Source organism: Wyeomyia smithii, chromosome 1, assembly GCF_029784165.1.
Source record: "Wyeomyia smithii strain HCP4-BCI-WySm-NY-G18 chromosome 1, ASM2978416v1, whole genome shotgun sequence".
Taxonomy (NCBI): domain Eukaryota; kingdom Metazoa; phylum Arthropoda; class Insecta; order Diptera; family Culicidae; genus Wyeomyia; species Wyeomyia smithii.
The window spans coordinates 41,185,235-41,197,664 of NC_073694.1; the positions used below are offsets into that span (position 1 = coordinate 41,185,235).

Sequence of the window (12,430 nt, forward strand, 5' to 3'; positions counted from 1 at the left end):
AATATCGGTCCAATCGTGGTTAGCGTCTGTCTGTTTTGGTTGTTTTCTGTATTTCATTTTTTATGCTTAAAGTTTATTTTCTTTCAAAATCGCGGCGGTCGCAAAGTAAGCAAAAATGTCTTCCACTTTCTGGCCGAGACTTTGCAACCAACTGGAACAAATTTATGAGCGCGCAGAGAGCGAAAAATGAGATATCAGAAAGCGGGCCATAAATCTAGGGGCAGATTAATGGGAAATTATGAGACGCTCGGGCTTGACGGGTTTTAACTAATGTTGGTGCTATTGAATTATTAAGAGACTTTTTTAGTTTGATAAAAACTCACTTCTCGTGCGGACGGGTAAATTTATTATTTGCTCTTAAATTTGATAGAATATTATAGAATTTTTTAAGAGTTAAAAACCGTTAAAAAGTAGTGTGGGACAAATCTGCGTAGAACCGTAATGAATTATTCAACACAGCATGACCACGCTGTAGTTGTCAGGTAATGTCAATGATTATTGGCAGTAAGTAGCCTTGTACCGCCAGCGATGAAATAGAATGTTGACCAAACTATCCTAAACACGAGTTTGTAAGAAACACCAACAACGTTGCGATTTATATAATTGTATTCCACTCTCGAGTCGGTCTTTTTTCGTTAAATCAAAGTGCCGTCCACTGAGAACAGCTCCAAGAAAAACAAAACCCGAACAAAAGCGACTAATATCGGCCCCTTCGACATTCGACTTCAGCCACACTTAAGTCATCAAACTTATCCATTCTATGAAATTCTTCATTAAACCACGACCAACGGCGGCGGCCGAATCACGTGGGCACAGCGCCAAATACGTGTCATGGTTTCTGCCAATTATGTTAGTGGCAATACTATATTCCTGTGGCATCCGTCAGGCGGGGCACACTATTGCGCCAAAGCGTAACGTTGGAGATTACTACTAGTGCATATCGAAGATCGCCGGGAATGTTTCATAATGGTTAGTGCCCGTTCCGCTGTGGTTTAACTTTTTCTCTTATTTATATGTTTATTTTTCATTTTAGCTCGGGTGATCATACGCTGCCGCGGCGGTGTAATTGTTGGCATTTTTTCTGAATGAGAAATGACGTATCGCGGAATACACTTAAAAGTTCATTATTTAGAATTATACGTGGCGTGAATTGTCCATACGGTAGAATAAATAACCCACCATTTGCAACTGTCATGATAGTCATCAATGAATTACGTACACATATGATAGCCTAATATTTTGAAAACAAATCGTTTATTACCATGAAATACCTTGCGTCTACTTTGAAATCCGTTGTGATGTAAACGCGTGATAAGGTCGCCACTTGCTGGCGGGTAAAATGACGATGACACTAAGTGAAGCATTTTACCGCTAAAAATATCGGAATTGAATCATTTTAACAAGACTGACCCCTGTTACCGCGTCAGTCACCGACAAGGAATAAGGTCAGCCGGGATGTGGTTTCACTAATCCGACAGTGAACCGCAATCATCGCGAATGTTAGCGGAGATTGAGTGCGTGCTCATTAGTGTGTTATTTTCCGCCGTTACACGCGCTTGTCTACATACAGAGAGCTGCCAGTGTCCGAACCAGGGAACACAATACGGTGGCAATCAACTTGAACCGATACCGGGCTGTCGGGACGCTCACTCCGGGTGGTTTCTGTTGACAGATACTGATGAGCATTGGATGCGGTGACCACCCGGCAGACGAAGTTGCCGTGATTAATCAATTAGAAGAACTACGCAACCTTCCTTTGTCTTATTGGCATAGCCGTGCGCGGGTATCTATGGTTTGGGGGGAGTTACTCTCAAATGAATTACACACAAATGCTTTCATAACGACATCGTATCGGCTGATTATGATTTTTTACTGTTAGCGGTTTGTTAGAATTTATTTGCCATTCACACTTAGTTTTAATTTCAAATCTATCATCATAGGCGTTTTCTCGCCTCTGGACCACACCCATGCGCCGTTATAGAGAACAAAAGCAAAAATCTGCGCAAATGTTATACCAATCTTTAAGTGCCGCCTATTTTGGGAGTATCCACTCTTTTCAATACGTCCTATCGAAAAGAAACCCCAGGATTAGTGTTATACAAAAATGAACATTAAATTCTAAATACTTTTTTTTTATCGCAGACTATTCCATTTCACGAATATTTTCTAACCAATTTGATTGCTTTCTCCGCTTCTAGGCAAACCAGCTGCGATGAGATTAGATATTTCACTCGTTGCAAGCAGATCAGCATCATCGCTATTGCCGAAACACCGTGCGGCCGGGTTCGACCCGGAAACTACTAGTGCTGCTGCGGTGAGTGCCGGAGCCGCAGGATGGAGCAAAATGTGCAGTTCAAGCTAGTGACTAGCCACGGCAAACGCAACTGGCAATATTGGACGAACAAGTATTAATAGTTTGTAATTTGTGGTGTGGTTTTGTCTCGGTATTAGCTAGCTACCAAGTGATTTAGCCCGCGCTACTTCTACGTGATAAGAGATTAAGAGAAGCTGCAAAAACCGTATTTGTTCTTTGATTATTTTTTTGGTAGCTCTAAGCAAATTTGTCTTTTGTAGTTGTAATTGTTGTATTTGGTAGCTGATAGCCACCTATCAGCTCGCCCATAAATCGTTAGCATTTGTGAGGTTGGAGAGCCGTATCTTCACTTTGTTTGTTTTGGGGTGGAAATCTGCTGCCTGCTGATTTCCTCTGTAGTGAAGTATTTGTATTTGGAGCTGGCATTGGAAGATGATATTTACTGGAGCCCATGGTCGTCGTAGAGCTGGAAATGGACAAAGCAACAGCCAGCGTACTGCCCGAAGTACCCGAGCCACTCCGGAGGTGAGTTAAATTTTAGCAGCAAATGATAAGCATAGTAAAGTGATACTAGAAAAAAAATTTTTATCTGTAGACCGACATAGCAAGAGAACTTTAATAAAGACGCGATGGTTCTGTCTCAAAGCTGAAGCGAGATTTTTATGTTTCGACCGGTCTCGGCCAAAAATACGACCCCCTCCCCGCAAAAGGGGGAGAATCATATGAAGACAAATTGTTATTGTATCTTTGAGTATCGCTTACACTCTTAATATTACATTAAACAATTTCTGAGACTTTTTGACTCAATATAAGACATAATCGATATTATTTTGCTTCGTGAAATATACTAAAACCATGCCAAAACCGTTTTTGTAAAATCATCGTTTTGAGCTCAGTGTTCGTCCTATTTAAGATTTGTTTTTTTTTAAGATGTGCAAGAAGATGCTAATATGTGAAATAACTCTTAGAACTTTGACCTTTGGCTTAAAAACCAAATAATGTCGAAAAAACATCGAAAATTTTCGATTTCTCAAAAATTCAAAATGGTGCCACTGTTGCCCGTTAAGGTGAAATGGGTTCAAACCCGGAAAAATTCGTTTTTTGTATCAAAATACATCGAAAAATCATGCATAGAAGCCAAGACAAATAAAAAAGTAAATATTTGTTGCTTTGTATTATATAGCATAACCTTCACAGCGTGTATATTCGGTCGAACTGACGATTTCGAAGTAAATCCGAGTAATCCCCATGAATTTCTTTTCTTTTGGTTGCTGTTATGAATCAGGTCATCATGGCAATCGTGTATCCTTCTTTCGGGTTGACTTGGGTCACCTTAAAGCTCGGCTTACCGGCTGAGCACCTGGAGCCTACCATAAAGTGCTTGGCGTCTCGTTTTCCGGAACAAACCTGGCACTTGGCTGGCTCTGCTTTAGGATCTGTATGTACCTTCACAACGCCTGCCGCAGGAAATCAGAATGTAGTTACCTGAGTCCCCGCTGGACTCTCACGGAGGTGGAATACTTCAGTGTCTTCTGTAGATTTTTAAGCTACAGGGTCACCCCCGAGATGAGTACCCGAACTTGCACATCTCTCCCCAGAGTCTTTCCGAAGCTATAGTAACATCTCACCGATGCGAAATCGTTGGATGCTTCGCATATTTGCTCCCATATCGTTGAGCTGGGTTCTGACTCCCAGCTTCTTCAAGACTTCGGAGTACTTCGACCCATCCGTCTTGAGTATGAGGGCTCCGCGCCATCTTGACCTTCTGCGGTTGTTTGACCGTTACGCCATCTTCTTACGTCGCACCTTCTTGCGTATGCTACCTGCCATGGTAACCCAAGGGTACCCCTAGTCTCCATTCTAGTAGATTTTTCGGCAGACCTTCAATCAGTAGGTTTGCTATTTCACGGGGTTGCACAATCAACCACATCTTTGCCTTCTCGGGCCGCTTTCCCCAGGGACTGCTTCATTCTCGCACCGGTTTGCTCCGTAGAGTAAATCGCTGCGAACGAGGGGGCGTCTGTGCCTGCTAGGATGCAATTTCGACCTCTTTTTTGCCCGCCTTCACTCGATTCATAAGTTCTTCGTCCACTTTCTTGCCTCATTTAAAGTGATTCGAAGCAGGAGGAGACTTTGCTTTAGCTCACTGACGATGTTCCGCCTGTTCGCCGAGAAGTTGATTATCGCGTCGAATTGTTTCGACAACGCAGCTGTCCATACACTTTTCGACGGCCTTGCCTAGTAAGGGACTATTTACCGATATATCCGGTGTGGAGTACTTGATGCCCTTCCACCTCCGAATTTTTGTGTAGACATCGCTGAATGCTCCGACGCGCGAACGGGTTTGGTAGTCCCTCCGCGCCCGTCGTTGTTTTTTTTGTTCGAATTTATTCTGTTTTTACGGGTTGTTCTTTCAACCGCTATTTCCCAATTTTGGTGTCGATTGGAATACCCTCCCCTTTGTAGGACCCTCCTCTTTATTGCAAAGTCACGCAATTTTTGTCAAAAACCTCTTTTTTCTTTTTCTTACAATTCATAGGCGTAAGATGTCCGAAAAACTGATAGATGATTCTTGAAGAAAATAAACCAAGGAATCTAGAAAAAATATAACCGATAAAATCGCCAGATAAATTATTTTTGTATTTGAAAACTAAATTTACATTTTTCGGCAAATGCAGCCATTTTTATTTTAAATTTGATAATTTCATCGTGCCGATGAGGCCCTCTTACAGGCATAGTCGACGTGGCTCCCGAACGTGAGCTTGTCGTCGACCATAACCCCCAAGAGCTTCAACGATCGCTTTGAGGTGATGGTGCAGTCTCCGACTCTGACCACCGCCTGTTGCTCCGATTTACGGTTGTTCACAACCGTGACCTCCGTCTTATGGTGCGCGAGCCCCAGTTTCCTGGAGCGCATCCAGTTTCCTGGAGCGCATCCAGTCCTCGACCTTCCTTATGCAATGCGCAGCCGTCAACTCGACCTCTTCGATCGACTCGCCGTAAACCTCTAGCGTTATGTCGTCTGCAAAGCCGACGATCACAACCCCTACAGAAAACTTTAGTTTCAACCGGACCCAGGATGGAACCTTGCGGAACCCCTGCGGTGATTGGAACGCACTTCTGACCCTTCTCTGTGTTGTAAACCAGTACTCGATTCTGGAAGTAATTTTCCAGAATCTTGTACAGCGACACCGGTACTTGGATGCTCCTGAGCACGAGCGCTATGGAGTCCCAACTGGCGCTATTGAACGCATTCTTCACGTCAAGCGTGACGATTGCGCAATAGTGTATTCCCCTTCTCTTGCGCTGGAGTGCTATCTCCGCCGTCTTGGTGACGGAGGCGATGGCATCCAACGTGGACCTGCCCTTCCGGAAGCCGAACTGGTTGCTTGCCAGACCGTTTACACCCTCTGTGTACCTCACCAGTCTGTTAAGGATAATCCTCTCAAGCACCTTGCCCGCCGTGTCTAGCAGGCAGATAGGCCTATATGCCGATGGGTCTCCTGGTGGTTTCCCAGCATTCGGCAGTAGGACCAATTTCTGCCGCTTCCACCTATCCGGAAAGAGACAGTCATCCAGGCGCCTCTGCATGACCACTCGGAACAGCCCGGGGGCCGTGTTTATCGCCAGCCTGATTGCCAGGTTAGGTATACCATCCGGTCCCGGTGCCTTGCTCACCTTTAGAGAATTGGCGATCACGATGAGTTCCTCATTCGTAACCCTTGCCTCATCCTGAACCTCGACACGACTGTCGTCGCCCACGGATTGGATGCTCGGCAGGTTGGCCGACCCTCCTTGGTCTGTGTCTGAGATACTGGAACGTCGGACGTGAGATTCAACCGCCGGAGGCCAAGGACTTGGCTCGTGGCGCGGAAAGAGTCCCTCGATGATTCGCTCCAGCATCGCTGGTGATCGCTCTGCAGGCGCCAGCGCGCCTTTGGTCTTGGCCATTACGATCCTGTAGGCGTCACCCCACGGGTTCGTATTGGCACTCGCGCATAGCCTATCGAAACAGGCCCTCTTGCTGGCCTTTATCGCACTCTTTAGCGTCGATCTGGCAGAACTGAATGCTGCGCGGCGCACTGTCCTCTGTTCATCTGTTCGCGCACGCTGCATCCTCCGTCTTGCACGGAGGCACGCACTGCGAAGGTCCGCTATCTCATCAGTCCACCAATAGACCGGTGGCTTCCCATTCCTAGGTTGGCGAGTCTTAGGCATGGTGGCGTCGCACGCCCGAGATAGCATAGCAGCTAGTTGGTCGGGCGTCGGGCGAAGCCGACTGCCCCCCTCGCGCTCTCGTTTCATTGCCTCTTCGAATACCTCGGCATCGAAAGGCGATGTCTTCCACCCGCGGGCGAACTGAGTGTTGGCCCTACTCGTCGCTTGCCGCCTCTCGTTGTTGTCTACACTATAGCAGACCGTCTGGGTCGCTATTGGTGTAGCCATCGTCTACCCTCCAGTTCATGATCAGTCCTGGGCTGGAGAACGTCACGTCGATGATCGACTCCGCGCCATTTCTGCTGTATGTACTTTTGGACCCAATGTTGGCCAGATCTAGGTTGAGCTTTGCCAAAGCTTCTAACAAGATCTGGCCTCTCTGGTTCGTGGAGCGACTCCCCCATTCGACAGCCCAAGCGTTGAAGTCGCCTGCCATCACCAACGGTGTTAGGCCCGTTAGCTCCATGGCTAACCGGTCGACCATCTGTGCGAACCTTTCGGTAGACCAACGCGGCGGAGCATAGCAACTGCAGTAGAACACTCCGTTCACCTTGGCAACCGCGAACCCTTCTTCTGAGGTTGAAACAACCTCCTGAACCCCGGCCGCCATGCTGGACCTATCCGCAACCCAGTTACCGTTTCCGGGAGGGATGCGGTAAGGGTCCGATACAATGGCGATGTCCGACAGCGACTCAGTGGCAGCTTCGTATAGCAGCTGCTGAGCTGCGTAGCAGTGGTTCAGGTTCAGTTGCCTCACCCTTACGCCCGTGGTTTCGTAGCCGGCTTGCCGGCTGGGCACCTGGGGCCTCCCATAAAGTGTTTGGCATCCCGTTTCCCGGAGCACACCATACACTTGGGAGGCTCCCCACAGTCCTTCGCTTTATGGCCTGCACCACCACAACGCCTGCATAGTTGGCTCCTGTCGGGCCCCTTGCAGGTCCAGGACTTATGTCCTCCCTCAAAACACCGGAAACAAACGTCCAGTGGCTGGAGTATACCCAGGGGGCATATTGACCAGCCGACCCTCAGCTTGCCTTCCTTAAGTGCTAGGTTCGCGTCCGCCGACGCTAACCGGAAGGTAGCCACCTGGGTTCCCGCTGGACCCTTTCGGAGGCGGATTGACTCAGTGGCCACCTCCACCCCGCACTTCTTCTTGAGGGCTAGCGCAATGTCGCACCCCTCGGTGATTTCGTCCAGGTTTTTAAGCTGGAGAGTCACCTCCGAGGTGAGTGCCCGAACCTGCACCTCCTTGCCGAGGACCTGCTCGGTTACCGCCTTGTAGGAAGCGCCCTTGTTTTTCGCATCCTTTCGGAGCTCAAGGATCATCTCGCTGGTGCGAGATCGGCGAATGCTCCGCACATCCGCCCCCAACTCCTTGAGCTGGGTTTCGCCCCTCATCTTTTTCAATACCTCCGAGTACTTGGACCCGTCGGTTTTGAGGATGAGGGCGTTCCCCCTGCTCTTGGCCTTCTTGGCCCTTGGCGGTCGTTTCTTTGCCGCTTCATCTAGGCGTTTTCCACCTTCCTGGCACCCTTTTCCTGGTCACTTCGTATGAAATGACCCATATGTCAGATAGCCATCTATTTTTCAATCTGACCTGATATTTATTTCTATATGTTTTCGAATAATACATGCACAGACATAGCAAAGCAAAGCCCTGGTGCTACATTTCGATTCGGAACTCGATCTACTGTTTATTATACACAGACTTCGCAGCCAACTGTTAAGTGTACAGGATAATTGAGGGGCTAGCGATTCGATCCTACTGACACTAACAGTCTCTCCCGAGCCGAGACTCGAACCTGCGACGACTGGTTTGTTAGGCCAGCGTCGTACCTCGAAACACTTGACCTTGACAAAAAAAGAAATGTTTTGTAATTGAATATATATTAGGGTGGGGAATCGTTATATGGAAAAAACGAAATTTGATAGCTGAAAGCCAGAACCAAGTTTTTTTGTTCTATTTGGGGCCCCAAACAATCCTGGGGTGACATTGCGCATTTCGTTTCGAGTGGTTTTTGTTCGTTTCGACCACATTTGACATTGGCGATTCCGATTCGAGCTCGAAACGAGTGAATGGCGTATTATTGCAGTTGATCTTTGAGCAAAAATGACATTACGTAATGGTTTGATCGAGCATTTTTTAGCTCGAAAGTGATAAAAAATGGTCGATAAGTTGAAGGCGTTCGTTTGTACCTAAGTTTGTTGACTAAAATATAAATAATTTTACTAAACATCTGTGGAGCGGAAAAACATTAATTTGGTAGGATCCACTAGCGAATAGATTTAAAGTAGGAGCTAACTTTAACGGAACAGGAATTGTACTAGTGCAGTTTGGAGGAAAATGAAATATTGTACTTCAAATAGGTTTGAGTGCTCCCCGCCTTATCTTGAAGTTATCAGAAAATAACTAACTTTGTTTCATTTAATGTAAGCCTAATACTCATGTATTATTGTTTACGTCTTTGTATATTCCTAAAACCATTTTCATCACTAGAAGAATCGTAGTAAAACATTCAAAGATTAATATGTTGTTTTAAGGACAAATCTTATTATAAACGTTAAAAATACCAATCTCTAGGGGCAAGACACTATTGATATATGGCGGAGTATTTCCAATATTAAATATTATAAAGTATTTATCGTTGCATTATTAGGCGCCGGTGTGATATCAATGTGTCGGATAAACGATAAATATCAAGATTTATCAACCGATCGTACCGTATAATATTACCGAAATATTTTTTATGAAAATAAAGTTGTCCAGCCCCTAGACAAATCTGACATTTATTTTCGAGTCAATGTTTGCTCGAAATAAACTGCAATAAAATTGGGGTGTCGAAAATAATACGCAATACCAACTCCACCTCGAAACGAGTTTGATTTCTCTCGATTCGAGTTATTCGAAGCGAAATGCGCAATGTCACCCCTGAATTTATTGGAAGTCGATTGGTTTTGTCTCCGCTTGGCGCATTGCATTTTAAATTCATATGGAGATTTGTATGGAAAAACCAACTTTTTTGCATTTTCCATTCTAAAGATCTCAAAATGGCTCAAACCATAGGTTTCATGACTTCATATGGTAGGTTTTTTGATGCCTAACAACTAGGCCGAAGACACTAAAGAGCTAGGGTATGCCAAAAAAAATGCTAGAGCTGTTCAAAGTTGAGTATGTCGAAATTTATGTTGCAAATCATTTTTTCTGCCAACACTGCCAGTGTACCGGCGTCAGTCCGATTTCCATCAGAAGTTACCTCTGAAACACGTTGTAGATTCTATTTACGCCTAGAATATTGACCTAAATTTGTTTGCTTGGTCCAGCTGAGTGTATAAACTCGTACGACAGGTTACTTCTGATGAGAATCCAACTGACGCCGGTACATTGGTAATGTTGGCAGAAAACAAGATTTTTTGCATTTAAATCGACATACTCAACTTTGAACAGCTATGGCTCTTCTTAGAGACCGGCCTATTACCGGCAAAAGGAGGGGACAGCCATGGGGAATCCTTTGTCACCTGCTTTAGCTGATCTTGTAATGACTACATTATTATTATTTATTGAATAATGATGTGCTTGCGAAGATCGATGTACACATTCCATGTATTAAAAAATACGTCGACGATTTGTTCACCGCTCTCCCAGCTGACAAGATTGAATATGTGAGGAACGCTCTCAACGGGTTCGACTCACATATTCAATTCACATATGAGGTAGAAAATAACAACCGATTACCGTATTTAGATATGGTTCTTATTAGAACCAACGAACAAAAAATCGTGACCGAGTGGTATAAGAAACCTGTCGCTTCCGGGAGAATTCTTAATTTTCTCTCGATGCACCCGCTGGCACAGAAATTGAATACGGCAACCGGTTTTATTGGGAGAGTGTTTCGATTATCGACGAACAAATCGCTCACGGAAAATAAGCAGAGAGTACGCGAGCACTTGCTTACCAACAACTATCCGAGCTCACTGATAAATCGGTTAATCAACAGATTTATCAACCAAAGCACGAATAACGTTTTTTTTTTTTTTTAAACTCTAATATTTATTTAGGCCCAACCGCGAAGCATAACGGGGCCGAATATCTTTTGGAGTAGGGAAAAGCCAGCTTGAGTAGAGCCTGTATCCCGACTGCTCCTCCTCAAACAGGCATAAAAACCCTCTCATCTTTTCTCTTTCAAAAATACAATTTAAAAATACATGTCATTTAAGCCTACGACTAACATTAACATCAAAGTTTTTCTCTTTATAACTAAATACTAATCCTTACTACTATTCGTTGAGGGTGATGGTTCCTTATCTCTTTGAAATCAAAACTTATATCTAAGTTCGGTGGATCATGTCTCTCAAAAAGAAGCGATGATTCATGTTTCTATAAAAAAGATGAACGAAAGAAAGAAGAAAAAAAAAACAGAATTAGTGTGAAACTTTTTAAGATTGTTGTGTCGGGAGAAATTAGGAAAGAAAGCATAGAGATAATCAAATTCGATACTTGATATCTCTTAAAAAGTCGTAAATGGGTATTACAAGCGCGGGGTTGCGGCTAGCAAGCACATCCCGTACTTGCATTGTAAACGTCACTTTCTGTTTCCGGAGAGAATCTATAAGCTTGGCCCTTGCTCTGTGGTACTTAGGGCATACGAAGACTATGTGGTCAATATCTTCGTACCCTCCACATTCGCACAGATTACTATCGACTAAGTTTATTCGATAGAGGTGTGCGTTTGCAACATAGTGATTGGACATTAGGCGCGAAATAACTCGAATGAAATCACGAGTTAAATCTAACCCTTTGAACCAAGCTTTTGTAGACACTTTGGGCGAGATCGAGTGCATCCATCGCCCAAGGTCGTCTTTATCCCACTTTTCCTGCCAGTTTTCCAGAGCCAGTTGTCGGGGCAGATGAAAATACTCGGTATAGGTGATCGGTCTATCAAATATATCTCCTTCTATGGCACCCCTTTTTGCTAATAAATCAGCTTCTTCATTGCCTGGGATTGAGCAATGAGAGGCGACCCACACAAAGCAGATAATGAAAGACCGATCAACCAGCACTTCTAATATCCGTCTAATTTCCGGAAGGAAATAGGACGGGTGCTTGACCGGTTTAATCGATCGGAGAGCTTCGATAGAACTGAGGCTGTCCGAGAAGATGAAGTAATTGTCTGGTGTCTTGAGCTCGATAATTCGCAGCGAATTGTGTATGGCAGCTAATTCAGCTACGTATATGGAGCAGGGCTGTGCCAGTTTGCGAGATATGCGATGATCTGTGTTGAAAACGCCATATCCGGATTGTCCATCCATCACAGATCCGTCCGTGAAAAAGGAATTCTGTTTTGGGAGGTGGCCAAATTTTGCCGAAAATATTGATGGCACAACTGTTGGTTTGAGGTGATCGGGAATTCCATGGATTTCTTGTTTCATCGTCAAATCAAATACAACAGAAGAATTGTTGAGCGATGTTGAAATCTCATGGGATGGAGCAACAACCGAAGGGTTTATCTCCATGGACATGAACCGCTGGTATACTGACATAGAGGGTTTCTGAACAACTTCCAAACATTTCTCATAGTTCGCAATAAGCATTGGATTTGCTATTTCCGATCTAATGAGGAAACGAAAAGCCAACTCAAACAGCCTCTCTTTGAGTGGTAGTATTCCAGCTATGACCTCTAGGGACATGGTATGTGTCGACTGCATGCAGCCTAGAGCGATACGCAAACAACGGTATTGTATCCTCTCGAGTTTCAGCATGTGTGAAGCTGCGACACCTCTGAAGCATATGCTGCCGTATTCTATTACGGGCAGAATCGTGGTTTGATAGAGTCGTATCAAATCCTCTGGATGGGCTCCCCATGATGTTCCTGTTACCATTCGAAGGAAATTGATCCTTGG

General features: G+C 44.9%; 1 protein-coding gene across 6 annotated transcripts in view; it reads left to right on the plus strand.

Annotated features, from left to right (window-relative positions):
• LOC129730314 (putative protein kinase C delta type homolog) overlaps positions 1–12,430 on the plus strand; it is a 145,674-nt gene that overhangs the window by 27,996 nt on the left and 105,248 nt on the right. For 5 of the 6 annotated variants that reach the window (XM_055690319.1, XM_055689921.1, XM_055690084.1 and 2 more), the window contains one exon: positions 2,199–2,839. In XM_055690319.1, the coding sequence (XP_055546294.1) occupies positions 2,747–2,839 (93 nt within the window). In that variant the 5' untranslated portion in view covers positions 2,199–2,746. The remainder of the gene's footprint in view (positions 1–2,198; positions 2,840–12,430) is intronic. The other variant, XM_055690168.1, reaches the window with a different exon arrangement.